Raw genomic sequence first — 27,300 nt, 5'->3', positions numbered from 1 at the left:
CGGAGGGGCTGATGAAGTTTGTCTTCTGTCAATGTTAAAGAGTTCTCTGGGCCTATTTTTAGCACGATTCAGATGGGAACGAAAGAAAGATATTTTTTCCATGAAAATGTGGTTCTTGAATGTCGATCTTGCAGATCTGAGGAGAGCTAAATGAGAAGGCGAAGGGTGATGTCTTCAAGTTCTTTCTGCTAGTCTAAGTTGTCTCCTTTCATTATTAAGTTCAGGATTGAACCAAGATTTAGATTGGATTCCTCTTTGTTGTTTTAGTTTAAGCGGTGCGCCTTGGTGGTCAAGGACATCAGAAATAGCCTTGTTGCAATGTTCAGTGAGCTCGTTAGCGCTTTGGGTGTGCAGGAGATGTTGACGTTGAGCTTGAATTTTTGACTCGTATTCAGTAGGAGGGACTTGTTTGAGGTTTCTGGGCAGCGTCTTGGGTTTGATACTTAATATTGGGGGAAAGACGCTGGTCAAGATGTTGAACAGAATGAGATGGTGGTCAGACCACTCAATGGGGACGTTGTCAGCAAGGGAGACCAGATAATTTCCAATGATGATGGCGTCAAGTGTGGCACCTCTGATATGGGTAGGTTTGTTGCAGAGTTGCTGCAGGTCATTCATTTCAAGAATTTTAACGAGGTGCCTAACAGTGGGATCATCTGCATTATTCCAGTGAATGTTGTAATCACCTAAAAACAAATTCTTCGAGGCAGAAAGGGAGAAATGAGTAAGAAGGTTGGATAACTCATGAGCAAAGGGTAGTATCTCACCCGGAGGGTGGTAGATATTATGCAGTCTGAGAGAAGGGGAGCCTTTGACATTGGGTTCTACACCGAGATATTCAAAGGTCAAGTATTCAGCTTTCTTCAGAAGGGAGAGTTGAAACATGGTTTTGTGGATTATGGCTAGGCCATGGCTAGGTGACGAACCTCGATACTGATCACATGAAGAAGGTAAAGACGATGGCAAAACTCCATCAAGACACGTAGAGCGATGAAGAGGAGAGATGAGTTGCCCTAACAGCTAGGGCACTCGTCCTCAAATCTGGGGAACTGGGTTTGAGTCTAGGCAACGACGCTGAACATCCTGTGATTCTGGGCAAATCACTTAATCTCCCCGTGCCTAACAAAAAAAAACAAAATGAATGAAAGTGTCCTCATGTAACGCAACTGGTGCTATGTAAAGTGCTCTGATACTTGATTCGGGTCAAGTTCGCGCTATATAAAACTCCGTAAAGTAAATAAAATAAAAATGAACCTCAATACTCCCTTCCAGGCCCTGATCACATGAAGAAGGTAAAGATGCTCGTAGAGCTCCAGCAAGACCCGAAGGGTGATGAACCTCGATATTCCCTCCCAGGCCCTGATCACATGATACTCCCTCCCTTTGATGAGTCAGGATGAGGGGAAGTACAAGACTGTGCCTTAGAAGAGTCAGCATGAGAAGTACAAGCCAAGTACAAATTACAAGCTTGTGCCTTCGATGAGTCAGCATGAAGCGAAGTACAAGCCAGTGCCTCGGATGAGTGAGCATGAGGGGGAAGCACAAGCATGTGCCTTAGAGGAGTCAGCATGAAGCAAAGTACAAACCTGTGCCTTGGATGAGTCAGCATGAGGAGATGTACAAGCGTGTGCCTTGGATGAGTCAGCATGAGGAGAAGTACAAGACTGTGCCTTGGATGAGTCAGCATGAAGCAAAGTACAAGCCTGTGCCTTGGATGAGTCAGCATTAGGGGGAAGTACAAGCCTGTGCCTTTGATGAGTCAGCATGAAGGGGAAGTACACGCCTGTGCCTTGGATGAGTCGTCATGAAGCAAAGTACAAGCCTTTGCCTTGGACAAGTCAGCATGAGGTGGAAGTACAAGCCTGTGCCTTAGAGGAGTCAGCAGGAGGGGGAAGTACAAGCCTGTGCCTTGGATTAGTCAGCATGAAGGGAAGTACAAGCCTGTCCCTTAGAGGAGTCAGCATGAGGGGGAAGTACACGCCTGTGCCTTGGATGAGTTAGCATGAGGGGAAAGTACAAGCCTGTGCCTTGGATGAGTTAGCCTGAAGCAAATTACAAGCCTGTGCCTTTGATGAGTCAGCATGAGGGGGAAGTAAAAGCCTGTGCCTTAGATGGGATAGCATGAAGCAAAGTTAAAGCCTGTGCAAAGTACACGCCTGTGCCTTTGATGAGTCAGCATGAGGGGGTAGTACAAGCCTGTGCCTTGGATGAGTCGTCATGAAGCAAAGTACTAGCCTGTGCCTTGAACGAGTCAGCATGAAGCAAAGTGCAAGCTGCTTTTGCCTTTGATGAGTCCGGATGAGGGGGAAATACAAGCCTGTGCCTTTGATGAGTCAGCATGAGGGAGAAGTACAAGCCTGTTCCTTGGATGAGTCAACATGAGGAGATGTACAAGCCGGTGCCTTGGATGAGTCAGCATGAGGGGGAAGTACAAGCATATGCCTTGGATGAGTCAGCATGAGGGGGAAGTACACACATGTGCCTTCGATGAGTCAGCATGAGGGGAAGTACAAGTATGTGCCTTCGATGAGTCAGCATGAGGGGGAAGTGCAAGCCTGTGCATTGGATGAGTCAGCATGAGGGGGAAGTACAAGCCTGTGCCATGGATGAGTCAGCATGAAGGGAAGTACAAGCCTGTCCCTTAGAGGAGTCAGCAGGAGGGGGAAGTACAAGCCTGTGCCTTGGATGCGTCAGCATCAAGGGAAGTACAAGCCTGTGCCTTGGATGAGTCAGCATGAAGGGAAGTACAAGCCTGTGCCTTGGATGAGTTAGCATTAGGGGTAAGTACAAGGCTGTACCTTGGATGAGTCAGTATGAAGCAAATTACAAGCCTGTGCCTTGGATGAGTCAGCATGAGGGGGAAGTAAAAGCCTGTGCCTTAGATGGGATAGCATGAAGCAAAGTTAAAGCCTGTGCAAAGTACACGCCTGTGCCTTTGATGAGTCAGCATGAAGGGAAGTACAAGCCTGTGCCTTAGAGGAGTCAGCAGGATGGGGAGAAGTACAAGCCTGTGCCTTTGATGAGTCAGCATGAGGGGGTAGTACAAGCCTGTGCCTTGGATGAGTCGTCATGAAGCAAAGTACAAGCCTGTGCCTTTGATGAGTCAGCATGAGGGAGAAGTACAAGCCTGTGCCTTGGATGAGTCAGCATGAAGGGAAGTACAAGCCTGTCCCTTAGAGGAGTCAGCAGTAGGGGGAAGTACAAGCCTGTGCCTTAGAGGAGTCAGCATGAGGGGAAGTACAAGCCTGTCCCTTAGAGGAGTCAGCAGTAGGGGGAAGTACAAGCCTGTGCCTTAGAGGAGTCAGCAGGAGGGGGAAGTACAAGCCTGTGCCATGGATGAGTCAGCATGAAGGGAAGTACAAGCCTGTGCCTCGGATGAGTCAGCATGAGGGGAAGTACTGCCATACAATTATGAATGGCAGCAACACAATTGGATATATGAGATTGCAGAAGGGGTGTGAAAGAGGGGGAAGAGAAGAGTATTTAGGAATTGTCTGCATAAAGGTGGTATAAAAAATCCAAATGAGATGTCAGCAAGGGAAGTGGTACAGAATAGGAAAATAGGACCTATGGGAATTGACATTGTATATCCTCTGCCTGGGCCCACCTTTCCTTTCGACCATCACCTGTATGAGCATGTACCTGCCACCCAACCTTCACCTGGCGCTCTCTAGTGTAACCACCTGGTTCAGGTCCTGAGTGCCTGCAAAGTACAAGGACATACAGTCTCAGCATCACCCATTTCAGGTTCTTCATATCCTCATGTGTGGGGTTGACTTTGGGTCATATCTAGGACCCGTGGCCTTGTGTCCCTGCTGGTCCTGCATTGTGGGTTCTAGTAGCAGTTTTCTGGCACCATGCACTGAATCTTAACTGATATCCAACCAGCTGCAAGCAGGAGCCTTCTGGTGCTGAGGTGAGTGGGTGAAGGTGCACAGAGTGAACCATGCCCTGCTCTGGGTGGCACCACTGTCAGCAGAGCCCCCCAATCTCACCCCCACCCTTCACCCTTCGGGGTCTGCAGACTCAGAGGAGGAGCATATAGGGGTATGTAGCTACTCACCCAGCGTAGAGCCGCCGAAGGTGGACTCCATGGTGTAACTGTTGCCAATCCCCAGCTTCCACATCACAATCCGACCCGTCCCTTCCTTGCTTTTCTGGACTTTAAATTTACAGCTCTGGAAGGAGAACTGAAAACACAGTGCTTAGTATATGGCATGGGCCACGTGCATGTATGTAAGTCACAGGCCACTCTGGCAGCAACAATGAAACAAAGATCAGAGGCAGATCTGACAGAGAGCAGTGACATCACAAGTGTGTGCACCATGCACGAAGGGTATGTGGCGGGGGTCTGTAGAAGGACGTGTGCGCATGTATGGACTGCAATCGGTGGTGTATGAGCAGGAAAGGTGCAAAGGGTGTGCACAAACACAAGTACTGCACAGCTGTCAGCCCTGTGAACTGATGTGGGTGCAAGGGCTGAGTTATGGAGTGAGAATGGGCACGTGTGTCCAAGGTGAGAAGGGGCACGCGTGTGTCCATGGTGAGAAGGGGCACGCGTGTGTCCAAGTGGGTAGGCCTGGGATGATATTGCGCCCAACAAAGTCACACTCCAAACCATGGCCCTCTTCCTGTGTGGCCAGGAGTCCCTTCAGGGGTGTCACTTCCTGGATTTATCATGGTGGACAACTCCCACAGAATCGGATACCTTCCTGCAGAGCCCGGGTGATGGTGCAATGCGCTCACTCGCTGCATCTGATACCTGCCTGTAGAGCCCGGGCGCTGACACAATACACTCACTCACAGCATCTGATACCGGTCTGTAGAGCCCGGGTGCTGACACAATGCACTCACCCACAGCATCTGATACCTGCCTGTAAAGCCCGGGTGCTGACACAATGCACTCACTCACAGCATCTGATACCGGTCTGTAGAGCCCGGGTGCTGACACAATGCACTCACTCACAGCATCTGATACCGGCCTGTAGAGTCCAGGTGCTGACACAATGCAATCACTCGCAGCATCTGATACCGGCCTGTAGAGTCCAGGTGCTGACACAATGCAATCACTCGCAGCATCTGATACCGGTCTGTAGAGCCTGGGTGCTGACACAATGCACTCACTCACAGCATCTGATACTGGTCTGTAGAGCTCAGGTGATGACACAATCCACTCACTCGCAGCATCTGATACCGGTCTGTAGAGCCTGGGTGCTGACACAATGCACTCACTCACAGCATCTGATGCCTGCCTGCAGAGTTTGGAGCTGATACAATGCACTCACTCACAGCATCTGATACCGGTCTGTAGAGCCCGGGTGCTGACACAATGCACTCACTCACAGCATCTGATACCAGTCTGTAGAGCCCGGATGCTGACACAATGCACTCACTCACAGCATCTGATACCGGCCTGTAGAGTCCAGGTGCTGACACAATGCAATCACTCGCAGCATCTGATACCGGTCTGTAGAGCCTGGGTGCTGACACAATGCACTCACTCACAGCATCTGATACCGGCCTGCAGAGCTTGGAGCTGATACAGTGCACTCACTCACAGCATCTGATGCCTGCCTGTAGAGCCCGGGCGCTGACACAATGCACTCACTCACAGCATCTGATACCGGCCTATAGAGCCCGGGTGCTGACACAATGCACTCACTCACAGCATCTGATACCGGCCTATAGAGCCTGGGTGCTGACACAATGCAATCACTCGCAGCATCTGATACCGGTCTGTAGAGCCCGGGTGCTGACACAATGTACTCACTCACAGCATCTGATACCGGTCTGTAGAGCCTGGGTGCTGACACAATGCACTCACTCACAGCATCTGATGCCTGCCTGCAGAGTTTGGAGCTGATACAATGCACTCACTCACAGCATCTGATACCTGTCTGTAGAGCCCGGGTGCTGACACAATGCACTCACTCACAGCATCCGATACCGGCCTGTAGAGTCCAGGTGCTGACACAATGCAATCACTCGCAGCATCTGATACCGGTCTGTAGAGCCCGGGCGCTGACACAATGCACTCACTCACAGCATCTGATGCCTGCCTGTACAGATTGATGATGACAGAATGCACTCACCCACAGCATCTGATGCCTGCCTGTACAGATGCTGACACAATGCACTCACTCACAGCATCTGATACCGGTCTGTAGAGCCCACGTGATGACACAATGCACTCACTCAGCATCTGATACCTGCCTGTAGAGCCCGGGTGCTGACACAATGCACGCACTCACAGCATCTGATACCTGCCTGTAGAGCCCGGGTGCTGACACAATGCACTCACTCACAGCATCTGATACCGGCCTGTAGAGTCCGGGTGCTGACACAATACACTCACTCAGCATCTGATACCCGCCTATAGAGCCCGGGTGCTGACACAATGCACTCACTCAGCATCTGATACTGGCATGTAGAGCTTAGTGCAGATACAATGCACCCACTCACTGAATCGGATACCTTCCTGTAGAGCCCAGGTGATGATACAATGCACTCACCCACAGCATCTGATACCTGCCTGTAGAACCCAGGTGCTGACACAATGCACTCACTCACAGCATCTGATACCTGCCTGTAGAGCTCAGGTGATGACACAATGCACTCACTCTTAGCATCTGATGCCTGCCTGTACAGCTTGAAGCTGATACAAGGGCGACCTGACCTCTGGTCGCTCCCCACGCCGTACGGCTCCTCCTGTGCGCCCGTGACTCTCCCCTCTGCTGCCACTGACGGGTGTTCGCCGCCGGTGTGCCCCTGGTAACTGTCTTCTCGCTCTCCTGCTGAGTAGTTTTTTTCGCCTTGACATTTGTTATTTGTATTTTGTTTTCTGTATCTCATATTCTGGTTTACTCTGTTGGCGTTCCTCGCGCCCCTTGCACTCTGTGCCCCCCCCCGCTTCACGCTTCCCGCCACTGCTCCCCTGCGGCCCGCCCCCTTTGCCTTCTGTGTCCCTTCCCCTCACCCATTGGTCGCCCTGCTCCCGCCTCCCAGCTTCTCCTCCCTCCCACTTCGCCTCTTATGGAGGTCGCGCGTGGAAGCGCGCAGCAGACGCGAACCTGGCGCGCCGAAGGCACGTCAAAGGCAAGCCCGTCTGCGCACATCCTCGCCTGGCCCGCGCCCAGCGCCAGAACCCCTGCACCCGCACCCCTGCTATGGCAGATTGCACTACGACTCTAGCACCCTCCACGCACTCAACCCCGGACGACACCACCGATGCTGCCAGGCCATCCCGAAGCACACCCACGGACCGTTCACCTGCCGGGACTGCAGATACACCAGCATCCAGCCCGTCAAACCACCAGCCAGAGAACCCAACCACCTCAGATGCATCCTCCTCAACACCCGCTCCGTTCGCAAGCACGCCATAGAACTCTGGGACCTCCTAGACTCTACCGCCCCGACGTTGCCTTCCTGACGTAGACCTGGCTGAACGTCACCTCGGCCCCTGACATCGCCATAGCCATCCCACAGGGCTACAAGATCTCTCGCAGAGACCGCGCCAACGGAGTTGGAGGGGGATACAAATCAATTTCCTATGCACACAACATATCAATTCAGGTATAATCGTATTTTGAACAGACATCAATTAGATTTAGTCCTAGAAAATAATATTTCACTTCTTCTGTTTGAGCAATTCTTGTCGTTTATTGCCCAAAAACCTTACGCCAGCCGACACGTGTTTCGTCAGAGTGCAGATTGCTCTGACTCTTCAGGGCTGGAAATGAAACAAAAATGTACAAAGTGTTGTGATTCTTGTCACTGTACTAAGTGACTTAACATATACTAGGCAACATTTTGGAAGAAAAATCTCCTTATACTCCTACAGACAAAATTGTGACTATATGTACATTAAAATTTGCGAAAGTAGAGGTTTGAAGAAAACAACGGGTCCTATTTAACCCATACAGACATGAACCCCATTTCGTCACTTGGTTCAGTATTACAGGATTACCCTGATTATGCTCAGCACTTTTGTAAGTGACATGCACATGCTTGGAAAAGTGAAAGAAACGTGACTGCGAACATGACGCCACACTGATAAATCAAGAATTTAGTTTCGTTGAAAGTTTCATTTGTATTTAATACATACATTGAAAAAAGAAAGGAAACGCATTGGAGGTTGCTACGGACAGTTCTTGCGGTCGATTGGTCTTAGGCTGTTTATTAAAAGGATCGATAAAATGTGTGCTCAGTGAAGGTGAAATTTCTCAGGTAAGTGTACCACTTTATTGCATTTGCCGTAAGAAGCCGTAAAGAGAAAGTCCCTCCACCTCTAGAGTAGTACGTGAAAAATAGGCATATTATTGCCTGCATTCATGCCAACACATACCTTTTTTTTAAATGATAGCGTATATTGTAATTCCTATTGAGAAATATATGGAATTGGCTTTTAATTCAAGAAATGGTTACGAATTGGATCTGAGACAATAATCTTATGAGTTTGTTAAAAGTTTGCTGCTCCACTTACCACTTAACCGGTGATAATTCCAACCCGGTAAGGGTGTCTTGTGCGTTCAATAGTTGTAGCTAATCTTCCCATGTATCTTCAGTAACGTAAACATAGACCCGCAGTCACGTATACCGGAATGGCAAAAAGATATAAGAGAAGGGAAGAGTGGAATTCAAAGAGTCAATGTAATTGAATACTCGTACATCTGGAACAAGAATTTAGCCATAAGACCCGGTATGGATCGAATCAGTTGTACACCTGTAGAACTGGTACTTAATGCATTTATGGAGATTGTATAATAACAGTAGTAGTGCTAGATGATCACGCTAAACTAATTCGGAAAATTATCTCCATTGATATGTTGATACACTTTGAGACACGACAATCTCTATGTCTTAATTATTATTACCCCCAAGCCTATCCGATGTAGCATACAGTGAGAATTGAAAATAGCGTGAGAGACCTATGTCTAGGGAGTCATGAGTGACTCGCAGATCTGATTAAGCCCAATCAATATTTGATCGACCTGAGAATTTTTTTAAAAATATATCGCAATTTAAATCCGTGAAAGGGTTACAAAACGGTTGCTAAATTGCAGCTCACCTATAAAGGTCTGTATACATCAAAAGGTTGCCGTATCTAGAGGCGCGTGGGCAGAATATAAATGATCGGTAGGATCCACTCGTCAGTTTCTGCAAGAACATGTCAGTATTACCTTGGATATCCTCACAATGTTTACACGCTAGAGAAGTGACTAAAAACGTGGCAACCGTTTAGAATTGAGATAGATGCTTACTATTTATGTATGCTCCAATGTAGGCGAGAGGATCAGCTGAAATCGTGTTTGCGTGTCCCAATAGCCAGTCCGTATGTCCCTGGACCTGGAGTAAAAACAATGTAGAGAACATTATCTAAGGGCCTACGAGCGTAATCCCCTTGTGTTGGTCCCAGATTTGAGCTAAATACCTTGTTATATGCCCAGCCGCGAGTCCGGCGTTCTTGCGTCAAAATTCCACTGTTGAATGTGGAAGAGGATTTTTTCTCGCGTTTGCAGTGCTTTGAATATTACGTATTCGGCAAAAGACTAGACCTGCGTGGTCTATTTCCGGTTGAGCGCAACCGATACAAACCGGAAAAGGATAAAATCCGAGTCAATACTAACGGAAGGGATGAAGTCTGAGTGAGACTAAACTTCGAATAGAACCGCGATGGCGAGTAATACTGATTTGGCTAAGCAAAGCATTCCGACAGTAGTTAAAAAAGGGATCCAATTAATTATCCATAATATTGTGAATATCCAAAAGTTTTTTTGTAAGTTTACAGATGACAAAGCACTCTAACCATCTTAAGCAAGACTCATATGTGGAGTCATGTTCGGGGAATTATGTATCAGTGAAAACAAAAAAAACGGAAGGAACCTTGAAGGAGAAATAGTTCGAAGTATGGTGTATATAACAAAAGCTAAAGAGATTGATTGAAGAAGTATATAGTACTTGCTATGTACCATAATTAGAAAGCAATATTTGCAATCAATAATGGTAGGGGGAGGACATAAATTATAGATATTCGTTAGTTATCGATATATAAATCGATATAATTGCAAAGAACTTAATACTAGATTGAATCACGTATGTGAGTGGAAAATCCAAAATAAAGTCTCACTATATCGTCTGGGTATCTTCCAGTATTGCTGGATAGTGTATATTGATTGGCTAACCCTCACCTTGTGATGCATACTCAGTGACATATAAGTGACTTGTAAAGAAACATGAGTCATGCATTTACCATAACATTGGTTCAAAACGTAGTGTTCTCAAAAACATCTATTAGTTTACGGTATATTAATATCCATTACATACACACGGACCCTAACATTTAATACAGTGTTGCAGAAAGTCCTTAGTGATACATGTTGTCTTGTATTTAACACATTACGATGTATAGCTGTTTATCTCATAAAACCGTAATATGTGTTTAACCCAAGAAAAACTGCATTTCGGAATCACAATTAAGACCACGTTTAACTGAATCCAAACGCATTATCCAAAGGGCTTCTGCCCTACGAAGTTTCACTTCTCTGTCGCCACCCCTCGGGTTATGCTCTATAACTTCGATACCAAAAAACAGAATTTCGTTATGGGTACTTTGCGCTGGGCAGAGTGAAGCATGGATCGCTGCGGGATATCTAGGGTCTCCATTTTTTAGAGCTCTGATGTGTTCTGTGATACGCTCTTTAAGGGGTCTAATGGTACTGCCCACGTACTGTTTATTACATTTGCATACCAGTAGGTATACTACATATCTTGTGGTACAGTTAATATTCTGTTTGATTTTGTAGCCCTGGTTGTTAGGTCCTTTGAACTCTCTAGTGTTATGTTGGGCCCATTTGCACATGCCACACATTCAATGTGTAGCAAGATATGTAGTATACCTACTGGTATGCAAATGTAATAAACAGTACGTCGGCAGTACCATTAGACCCCTTAAAGAGCGTATCACAGAACACATCAGAGCTCTAAAAAATGGAGACCCTAGATATCCCGCAGCGATCCATACTTCACTCTGCCCAGCGCAAAGTACCCATAAGGAAATTCTGGTTTTTGGTATCGAAGTTATAGAGCATAACCCGAGGGGTGGCGACAGAGAACTGAAACTTCGTAGGGCAGAAGCCCTTTGGATAATGCGTTTGGATTCAGTTAAACGTGGTCTTAATTGTGATTCCGAAATGCAGTTTTTCTTGGGTTAAACACATATTACGGTTTTATGAGATAAACAGCTATACATCGTAATGTGTTAAATACAAGACAACATGTATCACTAAGGACTTTCTGCAACAGTGTATTAAATGTTAGGGTCCGTGTGTATGTAATGGATATTAATATACCGTAAACTAATAGATGTTTTTGAGAACACTACGTTTTGAACCAATGTTATGGTAAATGCATGACTCATGTTTCTTTACAAGTCACTTATATGTCACTGAGTATGCATCACAAGGTGAGGGTTAGCCAATCAATATACACTATCCAGCAATACTGGAAGATACCCAGACGATATAGTGAGACTTTATTTTGGATTTTCCACTCACATACGTGATTCAATCTAGTATTAAGTTCTTGGCAATTATATCGATTTATATATCGATAACTAACGAATATCTATAATTTATGTCCTCCCCCTACCATTATTGATTGCAAATATTGCTTTCTAATTATGGTACATAGCAAGTACTATATACTTCTTCAATCAATCTCTTTAGCTTTTGTTATATACACCATACTTCGAACTATTTCTCCTTCAAGGTTCCTTCCGTTTTTTTTTTTTTTTTTTTTTTTCACTGATACATAATTCCCCGAACATGACTCCACATATGAGTCTTGCTTAAGATGGTTAGAGTGCTTTGTCATCTGTAAACTTACAAAAAAACTTTTGGATATTCACAATATTATGGATAATTAATTGGATCCCTTTTTTAACTACTGTCGGAATGCTTTGCTTAGCCAAACCAGTATTACTCGCCATCGCGGTTCTATTCGAAGTTTAGTCTCACTCGGACTTCATCCCTTCCGTTAGTATTGACTCGGATTTTATCCTTTTCCGGTTTGTATCGGTTGCGCTCAACTGGAAATAGACCACGCAGGTCTAGTCTTTTGCCGAATACGTAATATTCAAAGCACTGCAAACGCGGGAACACTTCCTCTTCCGCATTCAACAATGGAATTTTGAAGCAAGAACGCCGGACTCGCGGCTGGGCATATAACAAGGTATTTAGCTCGAATCTGGGACCAACACACGGGGATTACGCTCGTAGGCCCTTAGATAATGTTCTCTACATTGTTTTTACTCCAGGTCCAGGGACATACGGACTGGCTATTGGGACACGCAAACACGATTTCAGCTGATCCTCTCGCCTACATTGGAGCATACATAAATAGTAAGCATCTATCTCAATTCTAAACGGTTGCCACGTTTTTAGTCACTTCTCTAGCGTGTAAACATTGTGAGGATATCCAAGGTAATACTGACATGTTCTTGCAGAAACTGACGAGTGGATCCTACCGATCATTTATATTCTGCCCACGCGCCTCTAGATACGGCAACCTTTTGATGTATACGGACCTTTATAGGTGAGCTGCAATTTAGCAACCGTTTTGTAACCCTTTCACGGATTTAAATTGCGATATATTTTTTAAAAAATTCTCAGGTCGATCAAATATTGATTGGGCTTAATCAGATCTGCGAGTCACTCATGACTCCCTAGACATAGGTCTCTCACGCTATTTTCAATTCTCACTGTATGCTACATCGGATAGGCTTGGGGTAATAATAATTAAGACATAGAGATTGTCGTGTCTCAAAGTGTATCAACATATCAATGGAGATAATTTTCCGAATTAGTTTAGCGTGATCATCTAGCACTACTACTGTTATTATACAATCTCCATAAATGCATTAAGTACCAGTTCTACAGGTGTACAACTGATTCGATCCATACCGGGTCTTATGGCTAAATTCTTGTTCCAGATGTACGAGTATTCAATTACATTGACTCTTTGAATTCCACTCTTCCCTTCTCTTATATCTTTTTGCCATTCCGGTATACGTGACTGCGGGTCTATGTTTACGTTACTGAAGATACATGGGAAGATTAGCTACAACTATTGAACGCACAAGACACCCTTACCGGGTTGGAATTATCACCGGTTAAGTGGTAAGTGGAGCAGCAAACTTTTAACAAACTCATAAGATTATTGTCTCAGATCCAATTCGTAACCATTTCTTGAATTAAAAGCCAATTCCATATATTTCTCAATAGGAATTACAATATACGCTATCATTTAAAAAAAAGGTATGTGTTGGCATGAATGCAGGCAATAATATGCCTATTTTTCACGTACTACTCTAGAGGTGGAGGGACTTTCTCTTTACGGCTTCTTACCGCAAATGCAATAAAGTGGTACACTTACCTGAGAAATTTCACCTTCACTGAGCACAAATTTTATTGATCCTTTTAATAAACAGCCTAAGACCAATCGACCGCAAGAACTGTCCGTAGCAACCTCCAATGCGTTTCCTTTCTTTTTTCAATGTATGTATTAAATACAAATGAAACTTTGAACGAAACTAAATTCTTGATTTATCAGTGTGGCGTCATGTTCGCAGTCACGTTTCTTTCACTTTTCCAAGCATGTGCATGTCACTTACAAAAGTGCTGAGCATAATCAGGGTAATCCTGTAATACTGAACCAAGTGACGAAATGGGGTTCATGTCTGTATGGGTTAAATAGGACCCGTTGTTTTCTTCAAACCTCTACTTTCGCAAATTTTAATGTACATATAGTCACAATTTTGTCTGTAGGAGTATAAGGAGATTTTTCTTCCAAAATGTTGCCTAGTATATGTTAAGTCACTTAGTACAGTGACAAGAATCACAACACTTTGTACATTTTTGTTTCATTTCCAGCCCTGAAGAGTCAGAGCAATCTGCACTCTGACGAAACACGTGTCGGCTGGCGTAAGGTTTTTGGGCAATAAACGACAAGAATTGCTCAAACAGAAGAAGTGAAATATTATTTTCTAGGACTAAATCTAATTGATGGCTGTTCAAAATACGATTGTACCTGAATTGATATGTTGTGTGCATAGGAAATTGTTTTGTATATAGTCTAGGTGTTGTCTTTGACACCGTGTAAAGGGTTCAGAGGGTTTCCCTTTTCCTGTGGCACCACTGTTAACGTTGTCTCTAACCTAACAAGTTGTCAGTAACTTATGTAGAGCGCAAGTAGTCCCTGTCTATATAAAACCCATTGTCTTTGTGAATATGGAGTTGGAGGGGGAATCGCCATCATCCACAGAGACACCCTCAGAGTCTCGACCAACACCGACGAATCCCTCACCACTGCCGAGCACATGCACTTCCAGATCCACACCGACCCCAACACGACCCTCAGAGGAACTCTCGTCTACAGACCACCCGGACCATCACCACAGTTCAGCGACACCATTGCCGACCTCGTCAGCACCCACGCCCTCACCTCCAAGGACTACATCCTCCTCGAGGACCTGAACTTCCACCTCGAGAACAACAACGACGCCAACTCCACCGCCCTGACCGACAACCTCGCCAATCTCTGACTCAAACAGCTCGTGACAACACCCACCCACGCCGCTAGACACACGCTGGACCCCATCTTCTCCGCTAGTCCGCACATCTCCTTCAACCACACCACCGTACCCCACTGGACCGACCACAGATGCGTCCACTTCACCTTCAGGAAACCCACCACACACCACCGCACCCAACAGTTGCCCCGCCGCAACTGGGGCAAGGTCACCAAGGACCAACTGACCACCACCCTCACCCTGAGACCACCCGCCGACCCCACCGACCCCGACACCACCGCTACAAACCTCAAACAGTGGATCAACGACTTTGCCGACACCCTCGCCCCTCTCAAGAGCTCCACAACCAACCACACGAACAAGAAAGCCGCCTGGTTCACCGAAGACCTCAGGACCTCCAAGCACACATGTCGGAAGCTGGAGAAGAAATGGCTCCACGACCGATCACCAGACAGCCTCACAACCCACAAGAATGTCACCCGCAGACACCACCAACTCATCAGGACTGTCAAAAGGACCGCCTTCAAGGGCTGCCTAGACAACAACGCATACAACACCAAAGAGCTCTTCAGCATCGTAAAAGAACTCTCCAACCCAAGCTCCAACACCAACGACATTCCACCATCACAAGACCTGTGCGACTTCCTGGCCACCTTCTTTTACCGCAAGATCACCGATATCCACGACAGCTTCAACTGCGACACCCCCGCACCCACCACCAAAACCACCACCCCGCGACCTCCACCCACACCAGCCGCCTGATCGCCTGGTCCAACGTCAGCAACGAAGACAGCATCAAAACCATGAACTCCATCCACTCCGGATCCCCATCCGAACTGTGCTCTGACCACGTTTTGAACCTAGCCAGCACAACCATCGCACCTCACCTTCGGAAAACAATCAACATCTCCTTCGAAACAGCATCCTTCCCGGAAAGCTGGAAGCACGCCGAGATCAACGCCCTTCTGAAGAAACCCAAGGCGGACCCCAAGGACCTCAAGAACTTCCGGTCCATTTCCCTGCTCCCGTTCCCGGCAAAAGTGATAGAGAAGATTGTCAACAAACAGCTAACCCGATACCTCGAAGACAACAACCTCCTGGACCCTTCCCAATCTGGCTTCCGTAGCAACCACAGCACCGAGACCGCCCTCATTGCCGCCACCAACGACATCAGGATCCTGATGGACAAAGGAGAAACAGCCGCCCTCATCCTCCTGGACCTGTCAGCTGCCTTCGACACAGTCTGCCACCGCACCCTATCAGCGCGCCTCCACGACGCTGGAATTCAAGAGAAGGCCCTGGCCTGGACCACATCCTCCTCTCCGGCAGAACCCAGAGCGTCCACCTCCCACCTTTCCGCTCAAAAACCACCGAGATCATCTGCAGCGTCCCACAGGGATCCTGCCATAGCCCGACGCTGTTCAACATCTACATGACACCTCTCGCCCACGTCGCACGACAGCACAACCTCAACATCATCTCCTACGCCGACGACACCCAGCTGATCATATCCCTCACCGAAGACCCCCACACCGCCAAAGCCAACCTCCACAGAGGAATGAAGGCCGTCGCCGACTGGATGAAGGACAGCAGACTGAAGCTAAATTCAGACAAAACGGAGGTCCTCATCCTCGGACCCACCCCATCAGCCAGGGACGACTCCTGGTGGCCCACATCGCTAGGCACAGCCCCGGAACCCACCGACCACGCACGCAACCTAGGATTCATCCTCGACTCCACCCTCTCCATGACCAAGCAAGTCAACGCCGTCTCTGCGTCCTGCTTCAACACCCTCCGAATGCTCCGCAGGATCTTCAAATGGATCCCTCTCGACACAAGAAAAACCGTCACCCAGGCCCTCATCACCAACAGACTCGACTACGGAAATACCCTCTACTCAGGAACAACCACCAAGCTCCTGAGACGACTACAAAGAATCCAGAACGCATCTGCACGACTAATCCTCGATGTCCCCCAACGAAGCCACATCACACCCCACCTGAGAGGCCTGCACTGGCTCCCAGTCAACAAGAGGATCACCTTCAAACTCATCCACGCACACAAAGTGCTATACAACACCGGACCAACATACCTCAACAACCGACTCAGCTTCCACACCCCCACCCATAACCTCCGCTCTGCCACCCTCGCCACAGTTCCTCGTATCCGGAAAACCACCGCCGGCGGCAGATCCTTCTCCTACCTCGCCGCCAAGAACTGGAACGCTCTCCCTACCAGCCTACGACAGACCCAGGACCTGCTGTCCTTCAGAAGACTTCTCAAGACCTGGCTCTTCGATCAGTGACAGCCCTCCCCTCCTCTCCCCCCCAGCGCCTCGAGACCCTCATGGGTGTGTAGCGCGCTTTACAAATGCTTGATTGATTGATTGACCCACCCACAGCATCTGATGCCTGCCTGTACAGCTTGATGCTGATACAATGCACTCACTCACAGCATCTGATATCGGCCTACAGAGCCCGGGTGCTGACACAATGCACTCACTCACATCTGCTACTGGCATGTAGAGCTTAATGCAGATACAATGCACCCACTCACTGAATTGGATACCTTCCTGTAGAGCCCAGGTGATGATGCAATACACTCACTCACAGCATCTGATACCAACCTGTAGAGCCCGGGTGCTGATACAATACACTCAACCACAGCATCTGATGCTGGCATGTAGAGCTTGATGCTGATACAATGCACTCACTCACAGCATCTGATACCGGCCTGTACAGCTTGATGCTGATACAATGCACTCACTCACAGCATCTGATACCGGCCTGTACAGCTTGATGCTGATACAATAAACTCACTCACAGCATCTGATACATGCCTGCAGAGCTTGGAGCTGATACAGTGCACCCACTCACAGAATCTGATACCGGCCTGTAGAGCCCGGGTGCTGACACAATGCACTCACTCACAGCATCTGATGTCTGCCTGTAGAGCTCGGGTGCTGATACAATGCACTCACTCACAGCATCTGATACCGGCCTATAAAGCCCGGGTGCTGACACAATGCACTCACTCACAGCATCTGATACCGGCCTATAGAGCCCGGGTGCTGATACAATGCACTCACCCACAGCATCTGATACCGGCCTATAGAGCCCGGGTGCTGACACAATGCACTCACTCACAGCATCTGATACCGGCCTATAGAGCCCGGGGTGCTGACACAATGCACTCACTCACAGCATCTGATATCGGCCTATAGAGCCCAGGTGCTGACACAATGCACTCACTCAGCATCTGATACTGGCATGTAGAGCTTAGTGCAGATACAATGCACCCACTCACTGAATCGGATACCTTCCTGTAGAGCCCAGGTGATGATGCAATACACTCCTTCACACTATCTGATACCTGCCTGTAGAGCCCGGATGCTGACACAATGCACTCACTCACAGCATCTGATACCAGCCTGTAGAGTCCAGGTGCTGACACAATGCAATCACTCGCAGCATCTGATACCGGCCTGTAGAGCCCGGGTGCTAACACAATGCACTCACTCACAGCATCTGATACTGGCCTGTAGAGCCCGGGTGCTAACACAATGCACTCACTCGCAGCATCTGATACCGGCCTATAGAGCCCGGGTGCTGACACAATGCACGCACCCACAGCATCTGATACCGGCCTGTAGAGCCCGGGTGCTGATACAATGCACTCACTCACAGCATCTGATGCCTGCCTGTAGAGCCCGGGCGCTGACACAATGCATTCACTCACAGCATCTGATACCGGTCTGTAGAGCCCGGGCGCTGACACAATGCACTCACTCGCAGCATCTGATACCGGTCTGTAGAGCCCGGGTGCTAACACAATGCACTCACTCGCAGCTTCTGATACCGGCCTATAGAGCCCGGGTGCTGACACAATGCACTCACTCACAGCATCTGATACTGGCATGTAGAGCTTAGCGCAGATACTATGCACTCACCCACAGCATCTGATGCCTGCCTGTACAGATGCTGATACAATGCACTCACTCACAGCATCTGATATCGGCCTATAGAGCCCGGGTGCTGACACAATGCCCTCACTCACAGCATCTGATGCCTGCCTGTAGAGCTCAGGTGATGACACAATGCACTCACTCACAGCATCTGATACCGGCCCGTAGAGCCCAGGTGCTGACACAATGCACTCACTCGCAGCATCTGATACCGGTCTGTAGAGCCCGGGTGCTAACACAATGCACTCACTCGCAGCATCTGATACCGGCCTATAGAGCCCGGGTGCTGACACAATGCACTCACTCACAGCATCTGATACCGCTCTGTAGAGCCCGGGTGCTGACACAATGCACTCACTCACAGCATCTGATGCCTGCCTGTAGAGCTCAGGTGATGACACAATGCACTCACCCACAGCATCTGATGCCTGCCTGTACAGCTTGATGCTGATACAATGCACTCACTCACAGCATCTGATGCCTGCCTGTAGAGCCCGGGCGCTGACACAATGCACTCACTCGCAGCATCTGATACCGGTCTGTAGAGCCCGGGTGCTAACACAATGCACTCACTCGCAGCTTCTGATACCGGCCTATAGAGCCCGGGTGCTGACACAATGCACTCACTCATAGCATCTGATACTGGCATGTAGAGCTTAGCACAGATACAATGCACTCACTCACAGCATCTGATGCCTGCCTGTACAGCTTGATGCTGATACGATGCACTCACTCACAGCATCTGATCCCGGCCTTCAGAGCTTGGAGCTGATACAGTGCACTCACTCACAGCATCTGATACCTGCCTGTAGAGCTCAGGTGATGACACAATGGACTCACTCACAGCATCTGATGCCTGCCTGTACAGATTGATGATGATACAATGCACTCACCCACAGCATCTGATGCCTGCCTGTACAGATGTTGATACAATGCACTCACTCACAGCATCTGATACCGGTCTGTAGAGCCCGGGTGCTGACACAATGCACTCACTCGCAGCATCTGATACCGGTCTGTAGAGCCCGGGTGCTAACACAATGCACTCACTCGCAGCATCTGATACCGGCCTATAGAGCCTGGGTGCTGACACAATGCACTCACTCACAGCATCTGATACCGGCCTGTAGAGCCCGGGCGCTGACACAATGCACTCACTCGCAGCATCTGATACCGGTCTGTAGAGCCCGGGTGCTAACACAATGCACTCACTCGCAGCTTCTGATACCGGCCTATAGAGCCCAGGGGCTGACACAATGCACTCACTCACAGCATCTGATACCGGTCTGTAGAGCTCAGGTGATGACACAATGCACTCACTCACAGCATCTGATGCCTGCCTGTACAGCTTGATGCTGATACAATGCACTCACTCACAGCATCTGATACCGGCCTAGAGAGCACGGGTGCTGACACAATACACTCACTCACAGCATCTGATGCCTGCCTGCAGAGCTTGGAGCTGATACAGTGCACTCACTCGCAGCATCTGATACCGGTCTGTAGAGCCCGGGTGCTGACACAATGCACTCACTCACAGCATCTGATACCGGTCTGTAGAGCTCAGGTGATGACACAATGCACTCACTCAGCATCGGATGCCTGCCTGTAGAGCCCGGGCGCTGACACAATGCACTCACTCACAGCATCTGATGCCTGCCTGTAGAGCTCAGTTGATGACACAATGCACTCCCCCACAGCATCTGATGCCTGCCTGTACAGCTTGATGCTGATACAATGCACTCACTCACAGCGTCTGATGCCTGCCTGTAGAGCCCGGGCGCTGACACAATGCACTCACTCGCAGCATCTGATACCGGTCTGTAGAGCCCGGGTGCTAACACAATGCACTCACTCGCAGCATCTGATACCGTTCTGTAGAGCCCGGGTGCTGACACAATGCACTCACTCACAGCATCTGATGCCTGCCTGTAGAGCTCAGTTGATGACACAATGCACTCACCCACAGCATCTGATGCCTGCCTGTACAGCTTGATGCTGATACAATGCACTCACTCACAGCGTCTGATGCCTGCCTGTAGAGCCCGGGCGCTGATACAATGCACTCACTCACAGCGTCTGATGCCTGCCTGTAGAGCCCGGGCGCTGACACAATGCACTCACTCGCAGCATCTGATACCTGTCTGTAGAGCCCGGGTGCTAACACAATGCACTCACTCGCAGCTTCTGATACCGGCCTATAGAGCCCGGGTGCTGACACAATGCACTCACTCATAGCATCTGATACTGGCATGTAGAGCTTAGCGCAGATACAATGCACTCACTCACAGCATCTGATGCCTGCCTGTACAGCTTGATGCTGATACGATGCACTCACTCACAGCATCTGATGCCTGCCTGTAGAGCTCTGGTGATGACATAATGCACTCACTCACAGCATCTGATGCCTGCCTGTACAGCTTGATGCTGATACGATGCACTCACTCACAGCATCTGATGCCTGCCTGTACAGATGCTGATACAATGCACTCACTCACAGCATCTGATGCCTGCCTGTAGAGCTCAGGTGATGACACAATGCACTCACTCACAGCATCTGATACCGGCCCGTAGAGCCCAGGTGCTGACACAATGCACTCACTCGCAGCATCTGATACCGGCCTGTAGAACCCGGGTGCTAACACAATGCACTCACTCTCAGCATCTGATGCCTGCCTGTACAGATGCTGATACAATGCACTCACTCACTGCATCTGATACCTGCCTGTAGAGCCCGGGGACTGACACAATGCACTCACTCACAGCATCTGATGCCTGCCTGTACAGATGCTGACACAATGCACTCACTCTCAGCATCTGATGCCTGCCTGTACAGATGCTGACACAATGCACTCACTCTCAGCAATTGATGCCTGCCTGTACAGATGCTGATCCAATGCACTCACTCACAGCATATGATACCTGCCTGTAGAGCTCAGGTGATGACACAATGCACTCACCCACAGCATCTGATGCCTGCCTGTACAGATGCTGACACAATGCACTCACTCACAGCATCTGATGCCTGCCTGTAGAGCTCAGGTGATGACACAATGCACTCACCCACAGCATCTGATGCCTGCCTGTACAGATGCTGACACAATGCACTCACTCACAGCATCTGATGCCTGCCTGTAGAGCTCAGGTGATGACACAATGCACTCACCCACAGCATCTGATACCTGCCTGTAGAGCTCAGGTGATGACACAATGCACTCACCCACAGCATCTGATGCCTGCCTGTACAGATGCTGACACAATGCACTCACTCACAGCATCTGATGCCTGCCTGTAGAGCTCAGGTGATGACACAATGCACTCACTCACAGCATCTGATGCCTGCCTGTACAGATTGATGATGATACAATGCACTCACCCACAGCATCTGATGCCTGCCTGTAGAGCTCAGGTGATGACGTAATGCACTCACTCACAGCATCTGATGCCTGCCTGTACAGCTTGATGCTGATACAATGCACTCACCCACAGCATCTGATGCCTGCCTGTAGAGCTCAGGTGATGACATAATGCACTCACCCACAGCATCTGATGCCTGCCTGTACAGATGCTGATACAATGCACTCACTCACAGCATCTGATACCGGTCTGTAGAGCCCGGGTGCTAACACAATGCACTCACTCACAGCATCTGATACCGGCCTATAGAGCCTGGGTGCTGACACAATGCACTCACTCACAGCATCTGATACCGGCCTGTAGAGCCCGGGCGCTGACACAATGCACTCACTTGCAGCATCTGATACCGGTCTGTAGAGCCCGGGTGCTAACACAATGCCCTCACTCGCAGCTTCTGATACCGGCCTATAAAGCCCGGGTGCTGACACAATGCACTCACTCACAGCATCTGATACCGGTCTGTAGAGCTCAGGTGATGACACAATGCACTCACTCACAGCATCTGATGCCTGCCTGTACAGCTTGATGCTGATACGATGCACTCACTCAGAGCATCTGATACCCGCATAGAGAGCACGGGTGCTGACACAATACACTCACTCACAGCATCTGATGCCTGCCTGCAGAGCTTGGAGCTGATAAACTGCACTCACTCACAGCATCTGATACCGGCCTGTAGAGCCCGGGTGCTGACACAATGCACTCACTCACAGCATCTGATACCGGTCTGTAGAGCTCAGGTGATGACACAATGCACTCACTCAGCATCTGATGCCTGCCTGTAGAGCTCAGGTGATGACACAATGCACTCACTCGCAGCATCTGATACCGGCCTGTACAGCTTGATGCTGATACAATGCACTCACCCACAGCATCTGATGCCTGCCTGTACAGATGCTGACACAATGCACTCACTCTCAGCATCTGATGCCTGCCTGTACAGATGCTGATACAATGCACTCACTCACAGCATCTGATGCCGGCATGTACAGCTTGATGCTGACACAATGCACTCACCCACAGCATCTGATGCCTGCCTGTACAGATGCTGACACAATGCACTCACTCTCAGCATCTGATGCCTGCCTGTACAGATGCTGACACAATGCACTCACTCTCAGCATCTGATGCCTGCCTGTACAGATGCTGATACAATGCACTCACCCACAGCATCTGATACCTGCCTGTAGAGCTCAGGTGATGACACAATGCACTCACCCACAGCATCTGATGCCTGCCTGTACAGATGCTGACACAATGCACTCACTCTCAGCATCTGATGCCTGCCTGTACAGATGCTGATACAATGCACTCACTCACAGCATCTGATGCCTGCCTGTAGAGCTCAGGTGATGACACAATGCACTCACCCACAGCATCTGATGCCTGCCTGTACAGATGCTGACACAATGCACTCACTCTCAGCATCTGATGCCTGCCTGTACAGATGCTGATACAATGCACTCACTCACAGCATCTGATGCCTGCCTGTAGAGCTCAGGTGATGACACAATGCACTCACTCACAGCATCTGATGCCTGCCTGTACAGATTGATGATGATACAATGCACTCACCCACAGCATCTGATGCCTGCCTGTAGAGCCGGGGCGCTGACACAATGCACTCACCCACAGCATCTAATGCCTGCCTGTAGAGCTCAGGTGATGACATAATGCACTCACTCACAGCATCTGATGCCTGCCTGTACAGCTTGATGCTGATACAATGCACTCACTCACAGCATCTGATGCCTGCCTGTACAGATGCTGACACAATGCACTCACTCTCAGCATCTGATGCCTGCCTGTGCAGATGCTGATACAATGCACTCACTCACAGCATCTGATGCCTGCCTGTACAGCTTGATGCTGATACGATGCACTCACTCACAGCATCTGATACCGGTCTGTAGAGCCTGGGTGCTGACACAATGCACTCACTCACAGCATCTGATACCTGCCTGTAGAGCTCAGGTGATGACACAATCCACTCACCCACAGCATCCGATGCCTGCCTGTACAGATTGATGATGATACGATGCACTCACTCACAGCATCTGATGCCTGCCTGTAGAGCTCAGGTGATGACATAATGCACTCACTCACAGCATCTGATGCCTGCCTGTACAGATGCTGACACAATGCACTCACTCTCAGCATCTGATGCCTGCCTGTACAGATGCTGACACAATACACTCACTCACAGCATCTGATGCCTGCCTGCAGAGCTTGGAGCTGATACAGTGCACTCACTCACAGCATCTGATACCGGCCTGTAGAGCCCGGGTGCTGACACAATGCACTCACCCACAGCATCTGATACCGGTCTGTAGAGCTCAGGTGATGACACAATGCACTCACCCACAGCATCTGATGCCTGCCTGTACAGCTTGATGCTGATACAATGCACTCACCTACAGCATCGGATGCCTGCCTGTACAGCTTGATGCTGATACAATGCACTCACCTACAGCATCGGATGCCTGCCTGTACAGCTTGATGCTGATACAATGCACTCACCCACAGCATCTGATGCCTGCCTGTACAGATGCTGACACAATGCACTCACTCTCAGCATCTGATGCCTGCCTGTACAGATGCTGATACAATGCACTCACTCACAGCATCTGATGCCGGCATGTACAGCTTGATGCTGACACAATGCACTCACCCACAGCATCTGATGCCTGCCTGTACAGATTGATGATGATACAATGCACTCACCCACAGCATCTGATGCCTGCCTGTACAGCTTGATGCTGATACAATGCACTCACTCACAGCATCTGATGCCTGCCTGTACAGATGCTGATACAATGCACTCACTCACAGCATCTGATGCCGGCATGTACAGCTTGATGCTGATACAATGCACTCACTCACAGCATCTGATGCCTGCCTGTACAGATGCTGACACAATACACTCACTCTCAGCATCTGATACCGGCCTGTACAGCTTGATGCTGATACAATGCACTCACTCACAGCATCTGATGCCTGCCTGTACAGATGCTGACACAATGCACTCACTCTCAGCATCTGATGCCTGCCTGTACAGATGCTGATACAATGCACTCACTCACAGCATCTGACGCCTGCCTGTAGAGCTCAGGTGATGACACAATGCACTCACTCACAGCATCTGATGCCTGCCTGTAGAGCTCAGGTGATGACATAATGCACTCACCCACAGCATCTGATGCCTGCCTGTAGAGCTCAGGTGATGACATAATGCACTCACTCACAGCATCTGATGCCTGCCTGTACAGCTTGATGATGATACAATGCACTCACTCACAGCATCTGATACCGGTCTGTAGAGCCTGGGTGCTGACACAATGCACTCACTCACAGCATCTGATACCTGCCTGTAGAGCTCAGGTGATGACACAATCCACTCACCCACAGCATCTGATGCTTGCCTGTACAGCTTGATGCTGATACGATGCACTCACTCACAGCATCTGATGCCTGCCTGTAGAGCTCTGGTGATGACATAATGCACTCACTCACAGCATCTGATGCCTGCCTGTACAGCTTGATGCTGATACGATGCACTCACTCACAGCATCTGATGCCTGCCTGTACAGATGCTGATACAATGCACTCACTCACAGCATCTGATGCCTGCCTGTACAGCTTGATGCTGATACAATGCACTCACCCACAGCATCTGATACCTGCCTGTAGAGCCGGGGCGCTGACACAATGCACTCACTCACAGCATCTGATGCCTGCCTGTAGAGCTCAGGTGATGACACAATGCACTCACTCACAGCATCTGATACCGGCCCATAGAGCCCAGGTGCTGACACAATGCACTCACTCGCAGCATCTGATACCGGCCTGTAGAGCCCGGGTGCTAACACAATGCACTCACTCTCAGCATCTGATGCCTGCCTGTACAGATGCTGATACAATGCACTCACTCACTGCATCTGATACCTGCCTGTAGAGCCCGGGTGCTGACACAATGCACTCACTCACAGCATCTGATGCCTGCCTGTAGAGCTCAGGTGATGACACAATGCACTCACTCACAGCATCTGATACCGGCCCGTAGAGCCCAGGTGCTGACACAATGCACTCACTCGCAGCATCTGATACCGGCCTGTAGAGCCCGGGTGCTAACACAATGCACTCACTCTCAGCATCTGATGCCTGCCTGTACAGATGCTGATACAATGCACTCACTCACAGCATCTGATACCGGCCTATAGAGCCCGGGTGCTGACACAATGCACTCACTCACAGCATCTGATGCCTGCCTGTAGAGCTCAGGTGATGACACAATGCACTCACTCACAGCATCTGATACCGGCCTATAGAGCCCGGGTGCTGACACAATGCACTCACTCACAGCATCTGATACCGTTCTGTAGAGCCCGGGTGCTGACACAATGCACTCACTCACAGCATCTGATACCGGCCTGTAGAGCTCAGGTGATGACACAATGCACTCACCCACAGCATCTGATGCCTGCCTGTACAGCTTGATGCTGATACAATGCACTCACTCACAGCATCTGATGCCTGCCTGTAGAGCCCGGGCGCTGACACAATGCACTCACTCGCAGCATCTGATACCGGCCTATAGAGCCCGGGTGCTGACACAATGCACTCACTCACAGCATCTGATACTGGCATGTAGAGCTTAGCGCAGATACAATGCACTCACTCACAGCATCTGATGCCTGCCTGTACAGCTTGATGCTGATACAATGCACTCACTCACAGCATCTGATGCCTGCCTGTAGAGCCCGGGTGCTGACACAATGCACTCACTCGCAGCATCTGATACCGGTCTGTAGAGCCCGGGTGGTAACACAATGCACTCACTCGCAGCATCTGATACCGGCCTATAGAGCCTGGGTGCTGACACAATGCACTCACTCACAGCATCTGATACCGGCCTGTAGAGCCCGGGCGCTGACACAATGCACTCACTCGCAGCATCTGATACCGGTCTGTAGAGCCCGGGTGCTAACACAATGCCCTCACTCGCAGCTTCTGATACCGGCCTATAAAGCCCGGGTGCTGACACAATGCACTCACTCACAGCATCTGATACCGGTCTGTAGAGCTCAGGTGATGACACAATGCACTCACTCACAGCATCTGATGCCTGCCTGTACAGCTTGATGCTGATACGATGCACTCACTCAGAGCATCTGATACCGGCCTAGAGAGCACGGGTGCTGACACAATACACTCACTCACAGCATCTGATGCCTGCCTGCAGAGCTTGGAGCTGATACAGTGCACTCACTCACAGCATCTGATACCGGCCTGTAGAGCCCGGGTGCTGACACAATGCACTCACCCACAGCAT

The 27,300-nt window shown here is 49.3% G+C and overlaps 1 protein-coding gene across 1 annotated transcript in view; it reads right to left on the bottom strand.

Annotated features, from left to right (window-relative positions):
• AGBL2 (AGBL carboxypeptidase 2) overlaps nt 1-27,300 on the bottom strand; it is a 350,584-nt gene that overhangs the window by 260,217 nt on the left and 63,067 nt on the right. Inside the window, exon 4 of the mRNA XM_078684573.1 lies at nt 4,064-4,190. Coding sequence (XP_078540699.1) covers nt 4,064-4,190 — 127 coding nt within the window. The remainder of the gene's footprint in view (nt 1-4,063; nt 4,191-27,300) is intronic.

Source organism: Lissotriton helveticus, chromosome 3_2, assembly GCF_964261635.1.
Source record: "Lissotriton helveticus chromosome 3_2, aLisHel1.1, whole genome shotgun sequence".
In the NCBI taxonomy this organism is placed as follows: Eukaryota; Metazoa; Chordata; class Amphibia; order Caudata; family Salamandridae; genus Lissotriton; species Lissotriton helveticus.
The sequence above is the reverse complement of the archived record's forward strand: the minus strand, read 5'-3'. Positions and strand labels throughout refer to the sequence as shown.